General features: G+C 41.5%; 1 protein-coding gene across 4 annotated transcripts in view; it reads left to right on the top strand.

Moving 5' to 3' along the window:
- Positions 1-1,418: 1,418 nt before the first annotated feature.
- Positions 1,419-21,436, top strand: part of MAP2K4 (mitogen-activated protein kinase kinase 4) — a 104,587-nt gene continuing 84,569 nt past the window's right edge. For 3 of the 4 annotated variants that reach the window (XR_013824976.1, XR_013824977.1, XM_079903892.1), the window contains exons 1-2: positions 1,419-1,588; positions 12,163-12,195. Coding sequence is in view for 2 of the 4 variants with exons in the window: in XM_079903892.1 (XP_079760018.1) it covers positions 1,474-1,588; positions 12,163-12,195 (148 nt within the window). In the remaining 2 variants the exon portion in view is untranslated. The remainder of the gene's footprint in view (positions 1,589-12,162; positions 12,196-21,436) is intronic. The other variant, XM_079903893.1, reaches the window with a different exon arrangement.

Here is a 21,436-nt window from a genome sequence, read left to right as displayed (position 1 = left end):
GACCCCATTTTTATGGTTCCCCAGGGCCAAGAAGAGCAATCTGGGATACTGATTCCCAGACGGGAATTTGGCAGTGTTTCTAATGATGACCTGGAAATGGAGATGTCACTCTGCCAGCCAGGCCCTCAGAGGAGAGTTCTGGCAGGCTGGAATGCGAGGCTCTCCACTTTTAAGCACACCTACCTGCTCTCACCTTCAGTTTGCCTTCACTTTCTCCCAGTTTACTTTCCCTAAGCCCTAACTCTAGCCCCTGTGAGCAGTCAAGATGATGGCTGAGGCTGAGTTCAGAGCAAGCAGGCAAGGCTTCTGTTGATGGAGGGGACATTACCAAGGTGCCCCGAGGAAGTTCCAGCACAGATAAGGTCTGTGTGGAAGGATGTCCTGGTATAGATGGCTCAGTGCTTCCAAAGGGCAGGAAACATCCAGCTCCATGGTTCAGACTACTTGGCATATTGTATAGTTGGTCATTCTATATAGAGACGAGACATACCTCTGTCCAGAGATCCATACCTTACTGTTCCAACTACATTTCTGTTGGTCCACAAACCCCCAGCCTCACAGAGGACTTTTTTTTTTCTTTTTCTTTTAGCTGCTGCCTTCCTAAAACCAGTCTCTGTGCCAAGCACTGGAAGAAATTTGGTTTTGTTCTGTGAAGTTGCCATCTTATATAATTCATATTTAAATTATATAATTTATATGGCTGGTCTTATAAGGTGTAGAAGAGGTGGGGGAGAGAATCCAGTGTGTATTTAGGGGAAGTCAGTGATACAGATAATATATTTTGGGAGGCCAGGGAGCTTGCGTGCTTAAGATACTGTTTTTCAAATTTAATGTGCATACAAATTACCTGGGGATATTATTAAAATGTAAATTCTGATTCAGTCTTCTTGGGATGGGTCCACTGACGGTACTTTCAGTAGCATTCCTTAGGATCTCCCAGGGCAGTGTAGGGTTAGGGTGTTAGGCAAGGCTTAGCGGGAGCTCCACATGGAACCACAGGTAGAGCCAAGTCCCCTCTGGAAGTGCCGTGTCAGAGACTGGACAAGAAGCACGAGCTCTGCGATCCCTTTCAGTTTTACAATTCAGGTTTTGGGTTCTGAGATTCTAACAAGGGGCTTCTTAAACTTTTGGGGTCACAGACCTCTGTAGGAATGATAGAAGCTGTGTACCCTTTCATACCCCAAATGCACACACTCCTCACTCCGCAAACCGCTCTAGGCTCCGCGGCGGGCCCGCAGCCCCGGTGCAGGACTTCTGCCGGCCTCTGGGGTCCCGCACCGGCGACCTGGGCAGTTCTGCCGCTCAGCCGCTCAGCATCTGGTGCGGCTCCGCGTCAGGCGCGGGCGGGGACGGGAGGGGGGCGTGCCGGGGGCGTGCCCAAGGCGGGCGCTAGCCACGCCCCTCGGCCGTGCGAGAGGCCGAGCTTGCTGCATTGCAGCCGCCGCGGCGCCGCTCGGCTCCTCACTCCCAACAATGGCGGCTCCGAGCCCGAGCGGCGGCGGCGGCTCCGGGGGCGGCAGCGGCAGCGGCACCCCGGGCCCCGTGGGGTCCCCGGCGCCCGGCCACCCGGCCGTCAGCAGCATGCAGGGTAAGGAAGGCGGCGGCGCCGAGACCCCGGCCCCCGGGCGCGGCCGTCGGAGTCGTCGCGGCCTGTCCCCGCGGCCACGGACGCCCCCGGACCCGGCTGAGGAAGCCACCGAGCCACCCGCGCCGGTCCGCCTCCCTCCCTCCCCGCTTCGCGCCCGGAGCCGGCCGCCCCCGGCTCGGCCTGGCTCCGGGCGGCGGGCCGCGCAGGCCCGGGCCGCGGCCTCCGCCCGCGCTCGGCCCGGCGGGGTCCCGACCGCCCGCGGGGGCCCACCTGGCCCGGGCCCGCCCCCGCGGCCACCCCCGCCGCCGCCACCGCCGCTTACCTGGCGCGCCCCGCCCGCCTTTCCGGGAACGCGCGGCCAGGGTGCGGCGGCGGGAGGTGGCCGGGGCCTGGCCCGCGGGTCCCGGCCGCCCAGGGCGGCGGCGGCGTCGTCGTCCCGGCCCCGCGCCCCTCGGCCCTGCGCCCCTCGGCCCCTCGGCCCCGCGCCCCGGCGCCCCGGCCCGGCTCCCCGCCGCCGCCGCCGCCGCAGTGGGGCCCGCTCAGGGCCATCTTGGTTCCCTGCGGGCGCCGCCGGGCCCGGCCGCCGCCTGACCTCTGGGCTCCGCGGTCCTCCTGGACCCTCGGTTTCCAAACTTCTGCAGGTTTCTGCTCGCTGGGCGGGTGGGGCGGGGGTGTTCAGGCCCGTGCCACCTGTAAGGTGATGAGACAGCCCTTGGCCTGGGAGAGGCCGGGGGTTTCTGTGTTAGCCTGGCATGCAGACCAAATAAATAAATAAATAAAACAAACAGAGGGAGCTCGGTTGAAATGCAGAGATCCGGGAAATCGAAAGGCAGGGGTCCGAGTGGTTCTCTGCGGGGACTGCACATCTGAAGCAGCCCTCCTAATTAATGACTTTCCCCAGTGGGAATGCTTATTAGCTCTTTGTGGCTCTTGACAGGGGCTGTTGTGAAAATACCAGGCCCCAGCCCGTGAGGGACCGTTTCCTTGAGTTTACTGGGGAATTTTGAGTAGTAATGTTATCTTTGAAAACAGGGAATGTCAGAAATCTCTTGATAACTTTCGCAGACTTGCTTGCGTTAAATTATTAGCAGCGTCAGTTGGGGTACCCTTCGTGGTCCGTGTGACCATGGTTACTCTTTGATTAAAATCTTCCTGAAGGGCTCCGAGGTCTATCTTAACCGTCTGTCTGGTTAGGTTTGACGTTTGTTGAGTATTTCGGGTTTATGAGAGGGTGATTCATGAAGCAGAGGCGGGATTTTATTCAATTTTATATCCCTGTCCCCCTCCCCATGGGATATACGTAAGGAACAGTGATAGATATATACAGGATGATGTCAGAGCTCAGAGGACACTTTCTGTGCAGGCCCTCAGATAATTAATTCAAATTAAATTAGTTATTGGATGCCACTGTGTTGTACAATATACAGATGAAGTACAGGATGGGTTTCCTGATCTTCCAGCTCTACAGTCTCGGTGGTGGTGGTGGTGGTGCTGAAATGAAACAGCAAAATGACAATTTAAGATTATATTGCATATCCAAAACAGGTGACTTACAAAGCTTATAAAAATGCAAGTTTTTTTTGGGGTGGGGGGTAGGGGATGAGTAGGGAGGCTAATAGTTCGAAAAAGCTGTAGAAATTAATTTTTGTTCAAAAATGTTTATTGAGCATCTGCCTAGTGCCAGGCATAGTGCCCTAGTGCTGGGTATATAGAAGAGAGTGAGTCAGATGGTCTCCTTCCTGATGGAGCTCACCCTCCTGATAGGATTGGGGAGGGAAGACAATATGCAGATAAATAAGAAAAATTGCTAATTGGGAAAAGTGTTATGAAGGTAACAAGCTGGGTTAGAAGTTAATGGGGGAGGGGGCAGTCTGCTTTGGTAAGATGGTCACAGAAGACCTGTCTGGAAAGAGGACTCTGTTACGATAAAGAAGAGGGTTCTAGGCAGAGGGAACAGTGTGTGTGAAGATGCCAAAGTAGGAAAGAGCTTGGAGTGTTCTAGGAACTCAGAGAAAGTCATCGTGTTTAGGAATTATTCTGATGCGCTCCATTCTCCTCTCCCACCCCTGAGTATTTTTTTTTTACGCCTTATGTATTTATTTAAGCTTTTATTGCACATATTTGACAGGTCCCTTCAGTTTTTTTGTTTGTTTGTTTGGTTTTGCGGTACGCGGGCCTCTCACTGTTGGGGCCTCTCCCGTTGCGGAGCACAGGCTCCGGACGCGCAGGCTCAGTGGCCATGGCTCACGGGCCCAGCCGCTCCGCCGTACGTGGGATCTTCCCGAACCGGGGCACGAACCCGTGTCCCCTGCATCGGCAGGCGGACTCTCAACCACTGTGCCACCAGGGAAGCCCCCACCCCTGAGTTTTGAAACCCAGTAAACTGAACTTTCTAATAAGCAGAACCCAGTTTAAAAGGGAGAGGGAGGACATAAGACTTCTCTTTGAATTTTTGATGAATTTTCTTTTATCAGTACTGTGTCTAGCCTTGATTGATTCAGGAACCTGTTGTATCTTCTTGAACCTCTCTCAATTACTGAGAATGAAGAGAAGCACTTGAAGCTCTCAGGACGTTTTCTCCCACAATCCAGGTTACAAAGCTTGAGCTTAAGCAGCTGTGTAGGATCTTTTTTGTCTTGTGATGTTAGAGCGCAACCTCCCTTACTTCACCTATCAGATCTTTGGCTTTAGATCATACTTCAGGTCCTTAGAAGATGTTTGGTAAATGCCACTCCCCCCCACCCCCGCAAGCATGGTCACCTGCCACCCCCAAAGCACTGTCTCTCTGGGAGTTTTTAATGGCCAAGCTCTTTCTAATAGCAGGGTTTAGCTGTGGGACGCGTGGAATACATGTAATATTAACAGACATTGGTGGTCGTTCTGTGTGAGAAGCACCGTGCTGGGCACTGGGTCACCCTGCACATTTTTTCATGGCTTGAGGTTTGTGGCCCAAGAGTGGTCTCAGTTGAGAATTATTGGTTTTTTTGGTTTTTTAATATCATAATGCTTGAGTTAAGCCAGAGCTGTGGTGTCCTGGATTTGAATCCCCTCATCGGGACTTAAGAATTTTGTGACCTTGGGCAACATACTTAACCTCTCCAAGCCTGAGTTTCTCAGTTGGGAAGCAGGAATAATGCTTACCTTACAGGAACTTTGAGAATGCATGTAAAGTGTGGGCCTGACACACAGTAAGGATGTGATTGATGCATGTTAGCCATCATCATTGTTAATAGCAACAGTACTCTTACTTGTAATGGTCTAATTAATTGTCTCTTTCATTATTAGCAGATGAGTCCCTAACGCCTCATGATCCATCACACAGTTTCTTTAGCTTCATTATTACTGGGTCCTACCCTTTTCTCTACCCTGTTTATTTCCATTTTTCATTATTGAGCATTTCTGGTCAGAGTATTCTTGATGAGTCTTTATTCTCCCTGGGTTCAGGTAGCTGCTCTGCCGTGTACAAGCTCTGTGACCTTGGGGAAATTACCTACATTTTCTGAACTCATCTGAGTTTCTTATCTGTTAAAATAGGGATAATACCTTACGGGGCTGTTGTGAGAATCACATTATTAGATTAATGCACATAAAAGGGCTTTGAAAATTATAAAATATCTATACGTATATAAGGATTGCTATTAGACATGGCTATTTAAATGCTTTAGTTACTAAACCCTTAAAATGTAGTAGATTTTTAAAAATCTCATGAACACAAGAAGTTAAATTTATTATAGGAGACTTAAAGCAGGGAAAAATAAAACTTTTCCTTAAACTTTACTTGGATAGCTGAGAAATGTCAGTTTTAAAAAAAATGTGTAGCATAGTTAGAATCTATAATTGAGTCTGAAAAACATGGAGACATTTGTAAAGTACTTGTTACAGGAACTGGTTATAAAGTATATGTGGTAAGTGCCTCTGATTCTCTTAATGAGCTCATGTAGGTAGTTTTTCTTTTTTTCTTTTTGAGTCTCAAATATAGATGTATAACAGAAAAGTTATGGACTAGTCCAGTCCTTACCCATTTACCCTCAGCTGAACATTTTATAAATATCAATTTAAGTAAAAAGATGATAGCTAGATTTTACTTTTAAAAAATGTGCAAAATGTACAGCGTAGCGACTATAGTTAATAATGCTGTATTGCATATTTGAAAGCTGCTAAGAGAGTAGAGCTTAAAAGTTCTCATCACAAGAAAAAAAAATTATTTAACTGTGTGCGGTGACAGATGTTAACTAGACTTACTGTGTGGGGATCATTTCACAACATGTACAAATAGTGAATCAAGTTGTACACCTGAAACTAATATAATGTATGTCAATTATACCTCAGTAAAAATATTTACAAAATAAAAGAAAATACACAGAACTTTCAAGTGTAATGAAACATACCTGTTAAGAAAAAGTGAAGATTTAAAATCAGTACACTTTTTTCTCCCAATAATATTGGAATATAAAAAATTAGTATGAAATGCCCTATTTGTGATTATATTTGACTGTCTTTCTATTTTTACCATTTAGTTTGTGGTTTTCAAGAACCATAGGAGGGTGCCTTTATCCCAATTTAAAGAACTGAATTGTGCTGACAATGGATAAGATACCAAACCCTAGAATTGCTTGCCTTTCCCACTGTGTTGCACACTATTTCTTTCACCATTTATTTGACATAACCTGATAAATAAAATCCAGGTCAGGAAGTCGGTCCCTCCTCAAAGCACATATTGCATTTCTGTATGTTCCTTAAAAAGGAGAGCAACCCTAGTATTAAAATTTAAAAAGTAGAAAAATATAACGCTTTCAGGATACTGATTTTCTCACATTTTCTTTTAATGTCCCTTATTAGAGTGTGAGTGTGTGTTGAAACTTGTTTAAGATGGGATGTTAGTGAATGCTGTATTTTGAGTCATGTTTCTTTTTTTGCAAATTTCTTTTTCCATTCAATTTCTATTACCTAATTTGAGAAGCTGGGTTGATTTGGGCCCATAGAGTTTTTATTTTTAGGGGTCTGGAGGTCAAAATCAACTCCATCACACATAATTCAGGTCAGTCTGCATCTCTAGGTGATAGAGACAGTCCACATGATACAACCTGAGGAAGTTTAATTCAGATTTAAAATTAAGAAGGGAAACTAATAGTTAACACAGCTCTTTTTTCACTGTCTTTACCTAATTTGATGCTCATAAGCGCTCTTTAAGGGTAGATGAGCATGGTCTCCTATCATATATTAGGGAACTGACGTTTAAATTAAGGAATTTGCCCTAGTTGAAGTGGGTTTTAATCCACCTGGTGACAGGCAGCCTTTGCTCTTTCTACTCTTCTACCCAGGTTCACATGGTTTCTCCGAGCTCTATTTAAGTCATTTCAGCCATTCAGGTCTGAGAGAAGAATCTTTGCCAGAAGTGATGCAGATTCAGGAATAGAAGGAAGAGATTATTTTAGGTTTCAGTCAGGGGGTGGAAGCTGTATGCATCCAGCCATGTTTGGGTTGATTTCGGAGCCTCAGGGCTTTCTGATGCTTCTTTGTGTTGCAGAGTTCTGAACTCGCTGGGGTGTTTACCCTGGCACTTTGAATTTGGGGGCATTTTGATTGCAAATCTACAGGCAAGTAGAAAACTTTAATTAGATGTTGAAAGGTAATAGAACTCTTTCAACACTATGCATAGTATGGAAAAGGCACCCACTTAGCATAAGAGTTAATAGCATACGTTGCCGTCCTGGCTAAATTTGTCATCTGGGCAACTTACTGTCCTGCTAATGGGCATGGGTTAGCTTCTGGCCGTTTTCCCCAACTCCAGGAAGTCTGCATGTGTCTCTTCACACTCTTGGCAAGGTTGAGAATTAACATGAACCTGTAGAAAGGATTCAAGGGCAAGGAGAGAGGAGATTGGGCTGACTTAACAGCCACGCGGTGAGAGGGAGCATTGGCCAGTAGTTAACACAGCTCAAGATGGACCTTTACAAAGAAGCTGGCAGTCCCATCGTGCACGGCTTGATTCTTGAAGAAAAGCATGACATTCCTCACCAGGGAGAAGGATGGTGGAAGTGGACACCACAGCAGCTCTTTCAAGCTGTATTATATCTCATCTTACCAACAGTCACCCAAAGTATTCAAAAGGGGGAAGCTAGAAAAGGGTTGCCAGATAGATCTCTGTTATATATCTGACACATATATGTGTCTATCTGTGCCTGACTTTGCTGAAAAATAAGCGACATTAAATGGCTCTCCTGATGCATTTGCCAGTGACCCTGAGATCTGGGTTAGGTTCCTGCCAGGAGACAGTACCCACTCCGGAGTTAAGTCCTCAGGACAGCAGGCTGGGTGTAGGAAGGGCTGAAACGGAGAGGCAGAGTGTGGAATCCTTTGTTTTTATCTCTCGGTGACAGGAAATGAAAGGAGAGGGACTGTTTGTGTGGGTTAAGCTGGTCTGATAGGGAAGGTACCATAATCGTTGCTCACCTGAGGGAGATACCAGGAATAATAATGACTCTTGATAACATTAACCTGCGCTATCCCAGGCTCTGTGTTGCATTTATTACCTTATTTAATCATCACAGAACACTTTCCGGTATTATTATTCTGTTTTACAGATGAGAAAATTGAGGCTCATAGAGGTTAGATACTTGCCCACAGTCACATGGTTGATGAGTTGCTCTCCCCGGGTGTACTGGGCTTCCTTGAACGGGCTCCATGGTAATACAGTGCTTAGTTACAAACCGAAGAGTGAATAAGGTGGTCATCAGCCACAGGAGGGAGAGGGACTGGCATGTGAGGGCTGACAAGATCCTGAATTTTTAAAAATGTGGGAAGGATTAGTATTCATAAAATCATGAGTGGTTCTGGATGACGCAAATAACCTGGAATTACTAAATGAAGGTGGGTCCCTTTTAAGCTTGAGAAAGGTGAAGTCAGGAAAGCTCAAGGAAGTAACACAGCAGGAAATCTTGTGGAACTCACTCTGAGTACAATGAAAATACAAAGTTTGGATAAGCTTAGATAAATGCTGAGATGTTAGAGTCATAATGGTATACTATGAGTAACATTACAGTCGAAGGCACTCGCCAACATTTCGAGGTTGAAGTTGGAAGGCGGCAAGCTGCTGGCCTCTTCATGCTTGTGGCAGAAGGAAGATTTGGGAGCTTGGTCTGTGGGCCTGACCCAGTAAGGCAGGCAGCTGTGATTTTCTTTGTATCAGTGTGGCTTCATACTGGAGTTCATTATCCCTTTTCAGCATTACCAGAATCCAGGGTGTCCAGGAAACTATAAGGCGCTACTAAGGAGGTGGGAAGCTACTTACGCCCCTGTCCCGCCCTCCCCCCCGTTACACCCTCAGCCCAGGCGAAGGGCAGTGCGGATGGTCGCTGTGCCCCATGAGGGCCACTAGACAATCAAAATTACACGTGGACACGCTGTTTCAAATTCTAAGATTACTTGATATTATTCTTAATTTTATATATAAATGAGGAAACTGGGGCTCAAGCAAGATGCCTCTTTTGAGTTTCACAGTTGGTACTAGAAACCTGGTCTGACATTCTTCATTTTGTTTTCTACTTTCTCAAATACTCTTTGCCTTTGGTTTTAATATACACTTACGCACATCTTAAACAGCCTTTTAAATGGATACAGGCAAGCTCACTTTATTTGGTAAATACAGTAAATTGTAGGTTTCCAGTTATGGCCAGTTAAGGACTCTCAAGATTGAGGTTGGACGGTGAGAATGAGGGGAAAATGTGGTGGGAGAGTCCTGGTGAGAAAAAGGAGGGGAAAAAACCCCACAGAGCTTTATTTCTTTGGTAGGCCTACTAGCACCCTGCCCTGTACATCTCAATATTTATTCTTGGGGGTCTGAGATTTAATGAAAAGAAACTTGGCTTGGGCCATGTACTTTCCCACATCTGTACTGTAAGCACCAACTCTCTGACCTTTGCGGTTTCTTTTTTTTTTTTTTGGCTGCGTTGGGGCTTCGTTGCTGTGTGTGGGCTTCCTCTAGTTGCAGTGAGCGGGGGCTACTCTTCATTGCGGTGCGCGGGCTTCTCATTATGGTGGCTTCTCTTGTTGCGGAGCACAGGCTCTAGACGCGTGGGCTTCAGTAGTTGGAGCACGTGGACTCAATAGTTGAGGCTTGCTGGCTCTAGAGTGCAGGCTCAGTAGCTGTAGCGCACAGGCTTAGTTGCTCCGCGGCATGTGGGATCTACCCGGACCTGGGATCGAACCCTTGTCCCCTGCATTGGCAGGCGGATTCTTAACCACTGCGCCACCAGGGAAGTCCCCCTGGTTCTTTTCCATATATATAATCTCTCTCTATAGAGTTTCTCCCCTCCCCCCCCCCCCCCGTGTGTGTGTGTGTGTGTGTGTGTGTGTGTGTGTGTGTGTGTGTGTGTGTGTGTGTGTGTGTGTGTAGTCTTTTAGAGGTCTAGAAAGATTTAGGTAATGGCTTTTTATCTGATTTAATTGATAAGATTACATGGAGTTCCAAGGAAAAGCTGAGCCATCTGTTCCGGCTACTTTAGACTGTGCCTGTCAGTTAGCAAGTCTTTTCTGAGTGAGAAATAATGCAGAAATAGATGTAGGTATGAGTCCTTAGAATCTGTTCATCTGGTCACTTCATCCATAATTAGGTAAAAAGAGCAAGTCTGTAGTTATACTTAGAGAATTTCACCCCTTCCCTTTTAGCTACATGTATGGATTCTGTACTGATGATAGAACTTCAAGATTTGAGAATTTTTTGGCATTTAAAAGTGGGCTTAACTTCTGATGTGTTAGGGGAGTAATTGGTGACATTCTAACATTCCCAGTTACATATACCTTATATTTTTTCCTATTCATTATACTTTTATCCTTTAACTTATTTTTATACAACTATACAGATCCAATTCATTCTTTTTCACATACTTCTCAGATTTATTTTTCTTGCTCTTTTCCCCATTCATCTTGCTATTTAGTTCACCTCTTTGCTCACCTTTTATTTTTGCTACCTAGTAGCACCTATTGAGCGTATTTAGAGCTAAAAAGAGAATAGTAAGTATCCCTTGAAATTGTTTCAGTGTTTCACCAGCTTCCTCTCTAGTCTCCAGGTGAATTTTCCGTTCCCTCTTCCAGCGGAGGGGGTGGGAGATGGGCTTCTGAGCTGCGGCCAGGCTCCTCCGTGTTTCCTATTCCACTGCTGCTTCCACAGTGCCAGCTGCCAGCTCCCTTTCCTCCTGACTTTTGCCAGCTCATTTTGCCTGGTAGGAGGCTGGCTGGTGTTTAGTTGCTTAGGCTTATAAGATCCACAGAATCCATTTTTTGTTGTTTGTTTGTTTGTTTGTGTTTCCTTCTGAAGTCTGTTCCTGCTGCACATCTGGCGGGGGCGGGGGGGTGCGAGGGGGTGGGCAGCACGTGTATGGAGCCTCAGCAGTAGAGATACAAGTGTCAGGGCACTGCCTCCAGTTTGCCCCCAGGACTTTGTCCCTTGACGTCTCCACTCCCACTTCCTCCCACTTTGCCATCAGGTAGTAAGTAGGCAGTGGGTTACTTTTGTGTCCCAAAGGTACCTTCATGTCAGAGTAGCTACATTAGCCATTTTTCAGGTTTTGTGCATTATAGGTACTATATCTTAAAATCCTAGGAATTTCAAAGCTGGATGGGAAGGACTACTTAAACATATCCTTTTTAGTCCTGGATTTTTTTTTTTCTGCAAGTTTTGATTGAATTTATATAACTACAACTTGAGTGATACTCATTCTAAATTTGCTTTCCCTATTTTGTTCCCCAAAGCAATAATAAACACAAGCATAGGTAGACCACTGAGAAAACTAGAAATTCACCCAATAGACTGTGATGGCAAATGAATATTTTGGGAAGGCTTTTGTTTTGAACAGCTTACTTTACTGGGTGCATTTTACAAAACTACATCTGTATAAATATATGCATAAGGTATAACGAGGCCCAATTGAATTTGGAAAATATGTTTATGTTTCTAAGGAGAATTCAGAGGTTTTCTTCCTATAACTGCTATAGTCCTACTTACCGTTTCTAGGGACATGGTCTTTTTTCAGGGCTACTTCACAGGAATTTAAGCACCTCTTTAGTAGTTCACTGTCTTATCATTTGAGGTTAGCTCACTGGCAGAATGTTGCTATGTGTGTTTAACTCTCACAATTTATCAACTGCCAAAGCTTTTGAATCAGGGGTAGTAGTTAATTGAGTAATTCCAAGTCAGTAATTTGAGTTAATGAAATAGCTTGTGATATGTTCTGAACTTGTAGATTGAAGAAATTGACAAAACTGTCTTAAAAGTTGTTCTTAACTTCCAAGGGCTAATAGCTGTTCTTTTTATTGAATAGATGTGAAAATTAACGGTAAAGACAACATAACTCTTACAATTTAAACTTGATTTCAGTTTCGTATAATAAAGTACAATTAAGTCAGAAAGAGCTGAGTTTTTGAAGAAAGCCCGTATGTTATAGTTCTATCTGTGATGGTGGAGGTTATATGATTTGAACTGTTCTTGAATGTAATATAAAAATGCTATGTCATGTTCTAATTTTGGTTTGTTTGATTTACAGTAAATGAACTGGAACTTATCTCTTTTACTTTAGGCTTTCAGATAAACTTCTGTGAAAAGGCACAAAGTAAGCTACAAATTTTATGATATTATGCTACTTAATTTTTTTATATCCATCTTGGTATTGGGAATGTGTCCACTATTGTTTCAACTAACCAACCATGGTAATTTTACTTTAAAAGAGCTTCCATTTTTCATTCATTTTCCAAATACAAAAAAAAAAACAACTGTGTTATATTCTTGCTTTCACTTGCAATTGAAATAGGAGAAACATATATGTAGGTATTCAAATGTATGTAAGTATAGAAAGATGTATATAGATATAGACAGATGTACTAGATTTAGAAAGATGTATAGAGGTATAGAAAGACATCTATTCATATGTATATAGTTATATAGAAAGATGTACATAGATATTTGGACTTAGCCATAATTTAAATCACAGGTTGAGGAAAGTTCACTTTTAAGATTGGAGTGCAGAAAGTATACAGTATAACTGTATTCTGAGACCTCATGCTTTAAAATTGATTTATTTTAAAGGATACATTTAATGAATTTTAACTTTTTTCTTTAAAACAAAGCTTTTTTCTTCCTCCTCCCCACCCCCCAATATAGACTAGGGTTTTTGTTTGTTTGTTTTTTAATAAATTTATTGATTTTATTTATTTATTTTTGGCTGCATTGGGTCTTCGTTGCCACGTGCAGTCTTTCTCTAGTTGCGGCGAGCAGAGGCTACTCTTCGTTGCCGTGCACGGGTTTCTCCTTGGAGTGGCTTTTCTTGTTGCGGAGCACGGGCGCTAGGTGCGCGGACTTCAGTAGCTGTGGCTTGCGGGCTTCAGTAGTTATGGTTCACGGGCTCTAGAGCGCAGGCTTAGTAGTTGTGGCACATGGGCTTAGTTGCTTCGCGGCATGTGGGATCTTCCCGGACCAGGGCTCAAACCTGTGTCCCCTGCATTGGCAGGTGGATTCTTAACCACTGCGCCACCAGGGAAGCCTTAGACTAGGGTTGTATATTAGGGTACCAGTCTTCATATACTACAGAATAGGTTTTCTATAAGAAAGCAAAATTTATAAAGCCAAAACAAATGCATTTTAAACTTAAATGTCATTTGTATAAAATGCAGTTTAAAAAATCCCAACTCAAGAAGGCTATTCTCCAGTTAACATAAATATATCCCAAAATATAATGTATTCATCTTCTGCTTGTTGACTCATAGAGTGGGGAAGAATAACGACCGCTTTTTTTTTTTTCTTTTTTTTTTTTTTTTGCTGTGCTGTGAGGCTCGTGGGATCTCAGTTCCCTGACCAGGGATTGAACCTGGACCACGGCAGTGAGAGCCTGGAATCCTAACCACTAGCCCACCAGGGAACTCCCACGACCGCCTTTTGATGTACATCATTGTCTTTTCCCCCCAGCTTTATGAGATGTAGTTGACATGACACTGTGTAAGTTTAAGGTGTACGCATGATGATTTGATGCCCTTACATATTGCGAAATGATTACCACAGTAGGGTTAGTTAACACCTCCATCACCTCACATAATTAGTCTTTCTTTTTTGTAGTAAGAACCTTTAAGATCTACTCTCCTAGCAACTTTCAAGTATATAATGCTGTATTGTTAACTGTAGTCACCATGCTGTTACCTTTTAGATCCTCTGATGTGTATCATTCTTAAGTAAGTTAGTTCAAAGGAAATAAAGTTTAACCTGGAGAAAACATTTCTGCTGTTTTAAAATTTTCTGATGGAATCAAAATGCTTAATTTCCATTGGTTGAACATTGTGACTTCCTTTGAAAAGCAGTGAACAAAAATTTACTTCTTGATTGGTTTATCCATGATATAAATATATAATGAGCAATAGAGTAAGGCAGCTAGATCCTAGGATAAAATTTTTTAATTGGTCCATTATTGTCATCCGTTTCTGTTTAAGTATTTCTGTTAATATTTAATATACTTTAAAATTTTTACATATTGACAGAAAATCTAATTTAAGAAAAATGCTGACATCTTAAAAATTTAAAACTGCATTTGCACTGTTGCTTTTTTTCTCTTAGTCCTATTGTGAACATAAAACAAGAGAAACATTGATTTTATTAAATTTAAGATTGTGTATACAGTGACTATAAATGGCTCTGTAGGTAGATGTAAAATGCCTTTAGACTTTCTAAGTGGTACTGTCCTCTCCCATTGTTACAGAAATGATAGGTTTGCAGTGCTGCTTGCTTTATTACACGTGACGGAACCTAACTGTATTCCCACTTGATGCCCACTTTTGGTTGCCTTCACTATCTCTTTACACTGTGACTGCTTTCTCATATCTCCCCTTTTATTTCTCCCTCTGTCTTTGGGAGGTCCTTCTCTTAATTTTCCAGCTTTTGGAATTCATACAGTTTTATACATTCATTCACAGAGCACATGTTGGACACATAGGTACCATCGAATGAGGGAGATTATTGGGGCAGAAGTGAATAGAATAGGTCTCTGCCCTTAGCGGGCTCTTAGTGCAGTGGACGAGGGTTGTTCCTGCGTTGATTGCAAGCATACGACTACTGATGCTGCGGATTGATTAGTAGCTGAACCCAGGATGAGGTGGTGCAGGAACGCATATGTACTGGGCACCTTTGCTTCCACTGTTCTGAGAGAGAACTAACACGAGGGCTGCTGTGGGGTCTCACGATAGCTGCTTTCCTGATTGGAGACCACGGCTCAGAGATCCAACAATGGCCTGTCCTGCTTTGGAGTCAAGCAGAGCTGTCTGTGCTGGCTCGGACCTCAGTGGAAGTCTTGAGGAAGGGGAGGATTGGACCTGAATGATGGTGCGGAGGGCCAGCTCTGAGGTCACAGCATTTATTTTTGAACTCTTGGTTCCTATATTTTAGGGTAAGTTTTCAGTTGCTTACATATATTAACACTTTTTCTCAAGCTGGTCCTATGATTTGCATGTCTTAAAAGTTATAAGTGCAATTTGGTAATGTTTTCAGAAAATCAGTCTTCCAGTTTGCTCTGGAATATAGACATTAACTGTATGTTAAAAGTAGCCACTCATTTCTTTAAAAATAAAGGGCTTGAAATCACCAAAGCAATGTTTTCTTGACTATTAGGGCATACTGTAGTGCCAGTTTTATTTTAAGGGTGTTTCAGAATTTTCAGAAAAACTACAGTTTAATTCATTAAAAATAATTACATAGCATACAGTAGTTGTAGGAGGGGATGGAGTACAAAGAACACAAAAGTACATATTGTTAAAAGTCCACTATGTTTGAGTCTGCTTCAAATGCTCAATTCTCCATCATAAACCAAAAAGACTTATTTTAAGATGATTCTGATGACTAATGGAAGCTCTGAAGGATTAATTTTCCCCCATTGTTTGACTTACACATAGTTTTTATTTTTTATATTGTTACATTACTGTTCCAATCAGTCTATTACAATTGCCTGTTACGAGTTAGTGGCGTTTTATTGGTGATGTGTGTGTAGGTTTTTAACACACACACAGACAAATAGTGTGAGACTTCATATTTAATTTTGGAACCAGATTTTTATAGAAATTCAATAAAAATCCACTTTGCACCTCATGATCTTTTTTATCAATTATAGTTTCTGCATTTATTTGCTTTTTGGTTTTCTAAATATATATAAGATAATATATATTTAATATAAAATTGTTATTTGAGCCAACAGTGTTATATTTCTTTAACACTGTTAGATTATTGAATTTTTCTAAGGTCTGTATGTAAGACTACATCAGGGGAAAATGTTTTTTTCCCATGTAGAGCTCCTACATTTAGAGGGTTGATTAGTTCATCATTTACCATTTGGAGATAATGATTTTGTACTTGTAAATATGTTTATGTGATTTATGACTCAGTTTGAATGATCATATCTCAGTGGCTTTAATGAGCTAACTTGAAAACATAGTTCTTTAGAATATGATTTGCTTTGCTTTATAAAACCAATTTTGCTGGGGGAGGGGAGCAGAGATTTGCCTAGAAACAGTTTTTGAGATATGGTTTTGTAAATGTCAAATTTACCTTAGCGTATCGGCATTTTGACTTTCTGCTTGTATGAGAATTGTGACCCATTAAAGATCCCAGGGCACGGGGATTTTCCTCAGAAAATGCCTAGTAGAATCCTGTGCCGATCAAAGTGAGAGTAGTTAGGAATTTGGCAAATACTCTTAATAATTTAGTTTTCATACAAGGGCACTTTTAGCCTTTTTTTTCCCCCTTACTGCAGTGCATTTTCCGCCCATGGCTGTAGAGTTTTTGAGTGCTAAAGACAAGTTTTGGTAAGTGTTGAGTTTCCGTAGCTTTGCCTTTTTTACTTTTGATAGCTCTAAAAAGATTTAATGGCTTTAAAAATTTGTTTTACTTGAGAATGTTTGCGTAGCAACATGTATTTAGAAAATTACATGTTGCAGAGCTGACTGTTATCCTTGAAGTCATTAATAGAAATTAGATTACAGGTATTGATCGCTTTTGGTAACACGGCACACCAAAGTATTTGGGGGGAAAATGGAGGTATCCTAATGACAGATTTTCATTTCATTGTGAAACTATTATTTTTAAATAAGTACCCCAAATTGTTTTTAAATTGGTAATAATAAAAATGAAACAGTAAAGAGGAGGAAGGATGTTTTGTGAATCTTCCCAGAAGTCTGAGGAAGTCATTAATAAGTTTACTGATCTGATAAGTTCTGTAAAAGATGATGTTTCACTCAAGAGAGTATTTGACTTTACTGGAGGTGAGTATAGACAACCACGGGAAGGAAGGAGTGGAGGGAGGGTCAAGCTGTCCCGTGTTTAAAACTAAGAGCTTAGAACATTCAACTAATTAAACTTCTAATTTCCTATTTTATGTAACAAAAATCTATACCCAATGACTAGAATTTTATTGTTTGGAATTTATTAAGCTCACCTAAGTTTTTCAGCAATCCTAAGAAACAGAATGACCACATTTGCTACTATTGGAGGGTAACATGGTTTATTTAAATCTAAATACACGCTGAACTTTGTTACAAAATGAGACTATTGTAGGGTTTGCCATAAGCCCCTAGGACTGAGCGTCTAGTACATTCATCACTGTCTGTGGACCATGATGAACTGCCAGGGGAAAGCCCAAGCTTTCCAACAGCTTTTATACTAACCGAAGCCCAAGAATCGTTGTATAGGCTGAGTCAAGGTTCATGCATCCCCTTTATACCATATACCATTCCAAGGGGAATGCTACCTAATTATCTTTGATCTTGGAAGTGGTGGGAACATTAATTCTTCCTGAAAATTGGTTTTGTTGCTAGAGGAAGGAAGGTTTCAAATATCTATTGCACCTTAAAAATCATTTGAAGAAGCTTACTGTGTGGTGTTTTTGAATGAGAAAAAATTAGTGATTCTCCCACATTGCAGAAAGTTTCCTTTTATTTGCCAGTTGAACTTTACGATGAGCAATGAAAGGATATTTGACAAAACTTTTGTGAGAAGTTTCCAGAAATTATTCCCAACTAACTCTCCAGTTAATCAAAGTGGTTTTCAATTTAGCTTATAAATTTAGGGTGATGGTTTTCAAACAAGGAATAGTAAATACTTGAATTCTTACTGCATGATTTTATGAGTGCTTTCAAAATCCAGACACAAGTGTCTAGATGAAAAGATGTTCTAGAAGAAACTTGGCACCTGCCATGTTGGTGTTGATTTTCTCATTAGGTAGAAATCAGTGAACATTAATCAGAAGTGAAAATCAATATTTACTCCCCTTCAGAGAACCTCTTAAAAGGTTAAATAAACAGAGGCACAAATATAACATTTAACAAACATATCTATACCGCTAATGGTAAGAGGCACTGGGGTCTTTAAAGATGGATTAAATCTAGAGCCTACTCTGAAGAAGTTTATGTTCGTTGAGAAATTGAACATGTAGTGACAGACTATGTGGTAGAAATAATAACAACAGATAACTCTCATTTACCGTGTGCTAAACTCTGTTCTAAGCTTTTTATTTATCTAATCTTATCTATCACTTTATTTAAATTATCTAAGTAAGTTATTAACTCTTTATTTCTTCCAACAATCTTATGAAGTAGGTATAATAGTTATTATAGATGAGGAATGGAAGCACAGAAAGGTTAAGGGAATTTTCTAAAGTCATACAGCTAAGGAGTAGCAGACTGTGTGACCTTGGTTTGGTCACAGGTTACATGCTATAAACCATAGTGTTTTATTGATTCTTGAAAGAAAGCGGTGAGCACTCATAGGAATGATTTTCTAAACCAAATGGCTTTTGAGGAGTCTTCACTTGAAAATTGTCATGAGATCTGGACATACATTTATATATCATTTTTGATTTTCTGGCCCTGGAGAGTTTCAAAACGTTATCTAACAAGCCTGACTGAACATTAAGTGGAAAGATTCCTTCTTGTGGCTCCAAAGCTAGGAACAGAGGGATCTGCCACTAGGGAGAAAGTATTTTCAAAAAATCAGAATTATTCTGGCCTAGACAGATGCAGAGAATGGATTGCTTTGGGATTCTCAAACGACTTGTGTGTCTGGGGAACAGCTGACCAAGATGAGTAGGTCAGGAGACTGGGGAGTCAGTGAACAAGGTGGCCATGTGCTGTGTGAGGACAGATTTGTGTACAGGCTCTTAAAAACGAATTGATGTCTTCAGATTTATGTCCCTCCTACTTTCTTATAGTTAGGGGTGGAAGAAAGCACATTATTTAATTTTTTAAAAAACGTTTAATTATAGAAGTTTTCAAACTTAGAATAATATAGTGAACCCCATGTACCCATTACATGGCTTCAGCAATTGCCAGCATGTGGCCGATTTTATTTCATTTGTTCCTCCTCCCTCCACCTGTCTCTACTAAAAAAAATTTAAAGCTGATTCTGATTATCATGATTTCATCCACAAATATGTGTGTCACACATCTTTTAAGTGATAAGGACTCTTAAATACAGAACTTTAATGCCATTATCACACTGTTAAATAAACAAAACAATATTATCAGATAGCCACTCAATGTTCAGATTTCCTCAGATGCCCTACAAATGCCTTATTTACAGTTGATTTGCTCCAACTTGAGGTCTCAACAAGGTCCACACACATACTGCATTTGGTTCATATGTCTCAAGTTTCTTTACAGTAGTTCCCTCTTCTCTCCTTTTTTCTTGCCATTTATTCATTGAAAAAAAATGGGTCATTTTTTTGGTAGCATTTTGCACATTTTGGATTTGGCTGATTACATCCTTTTAGTAATTAGTGTTTCACATTGCCCTGTATTTCCTGTTAATTTGTAGTTAGAAATAAGGGCTTTGATCACATAGATATTCAAATTTTTGGCAAAAACACTTGGTAGGTGGTGCTGTGTATTTTTTGTTGTGTCACATCAGGAGGCATACGATTTCTGGTTGCAGCTCTTGTTAAGATTGATCAGTGGGCTTTGGTGCCGTCAGTGTGTTTCATATGGAATAAAGTTCCCCATCAGCCTTTCACCTGATGGTTCTGGCTACCATCAGTGGTTTTCGTCTAGATTAATTCTTTCATTCGGGACTGGTTAACTTGTATTTCTAAACGTTTGTGGACTCTGCAAATAGTTGCTGTTGTCAACCAAGAGACAAAGTTTGTGTTTGGGGCATACTATCAAATGCAAATTATTGCATTGATCATCTGTGACTTAACTGCACCAGTGCTGAAGGATATGAAGTACGTGACTGAACAGGGTTAGTGAAATGCAAGAGTTGCTTAAGAAATTGTCACTACTAAAAGGTGAATAATGACACCTGTTGGACAAGTACGTACCAGTCACTGAGAAGGTAATTGCCAACTGGAACACAAGTAGTTCACGTGTTTTTTATATCTTGGATGAGAACTCCTATTTACTTCTAGTCTCACCAAACTGCCTTTCGATGACTATCTCTGGTTCCCAAGTACTGGCAAGATAATGCTTGAAGGACCTGAGCATTCTAATCACTGAATATAAATTAATGAGCAAAGCTGGAATCTGGTTTGGGACTGATCTTAATTTGGCAGAACTGGTCTCACATACCCACTGGTTCTTCGACTTCACCAGAGATCAAGAGATCTTTAAAAGTCCCAAACCAGATTCCAGCTTTCTTAAGCAACTCTCCCATTTCACTATCCCTGTTCAGTCACCCGTCTTGTAACTACACTATTAAAGTCTCCACGTGGTGATGTTCTAACACGGATTTGACCTTGCACAATTTGTAAATAACAAATCAGAGACATTTCAGTCAGGATACTCTCATGTACTGTATATTTAGAAAGTAGATAGGGTGCAGTATATCCTCTTTGAGTGCCGTTTAACTCTCTTTATTAATCTTATTCTAACCTTTTAAAAACCTTAATTTATAGAATACATTTATGGGCAACAAATAGTACTTAATTGTGTCCACTGAGAAGTGAAAGTGTTAGTCACATCTTAATGTTTTTTTTTAAATCGGGAAGGATTATTCTGTGGGGTACAAAGAAGCTATTTGGATGTTGGTGAGAGGAGTATAATAGTGCTGTAGCTATTCCTTATACATATATAATATTAGCTTTATATGGAAGATGCTGATTCGTTTTTCACCTCTGTTATTTGCTTTGGTAGTAACACAGTTGGTTTGAATTTAAATTTGGATTGTGAATTATTACTTAAAATTTCTTTAAAAAGATGTATAGGATAATACAGCACTGAAATGGAAAACGTTGGCTGAGTGTATAAAAGATGATCGCAAGCCATGCAACGTGAGGCAGTTAAAAATGCCAGCTATCTTGTTTTAAAGCCAGGATGGCCGACTAATCCGTGTGTCATGAAGTTCTATAGTCAGGAGCATCTCTCTCGTTAAAGCTTGCTGGCTAACTTTTTCAGAGAACCTATTTAACTTCTAGTTACGCATCTTTCGATTAATGAGAACAAAAGAAGCAACTAATTAGATCTATTGCGAAGTATGGATAAAACCCCCAGTCAAGATGTCTGAGTGAAACTGTTTGTCCTAAAGGTGTTAAATCAAAACTTGGGCTTGGATTATTCATTTATTCAAGGAATATTTGAGTTCCTGTGACACGCAGGTGCTTTTTTTATGGAAAGTCACCAGAGTGCTAAATCTAATTTCCAGTGGTCAAAAGTCATCCAGATGAATATGAGAATGCTTATGTTCACATGTTGACTGTGTTGCCGAAGAAGCAAGGGGTTGTTATATAACAAATGTGGTACGCTCTTGGTGACTAGTTGAAAATTGTATAGTGTGGGGCTTTCTGCCCCTCCTCTGCAGTTATTAAATTATTGCTGAACTCCTCATGGTGTTTTAGA

Source organism: Stenella coeruleoalba (assembly GCF_951394435.1).
Source record: "Stenella coeruleoalba genome assembly, chromosome: 19".
NCBI classification, from domain to species: Eukaryota; Metazoa; Chordata; class Mammalia; order Artiodactyla; family Delphinidae; genus Stenella; species Stenella coeruleoalba.
This window is presented reverse-complemented; position numbering and strand designations above follow the sequence as displayed.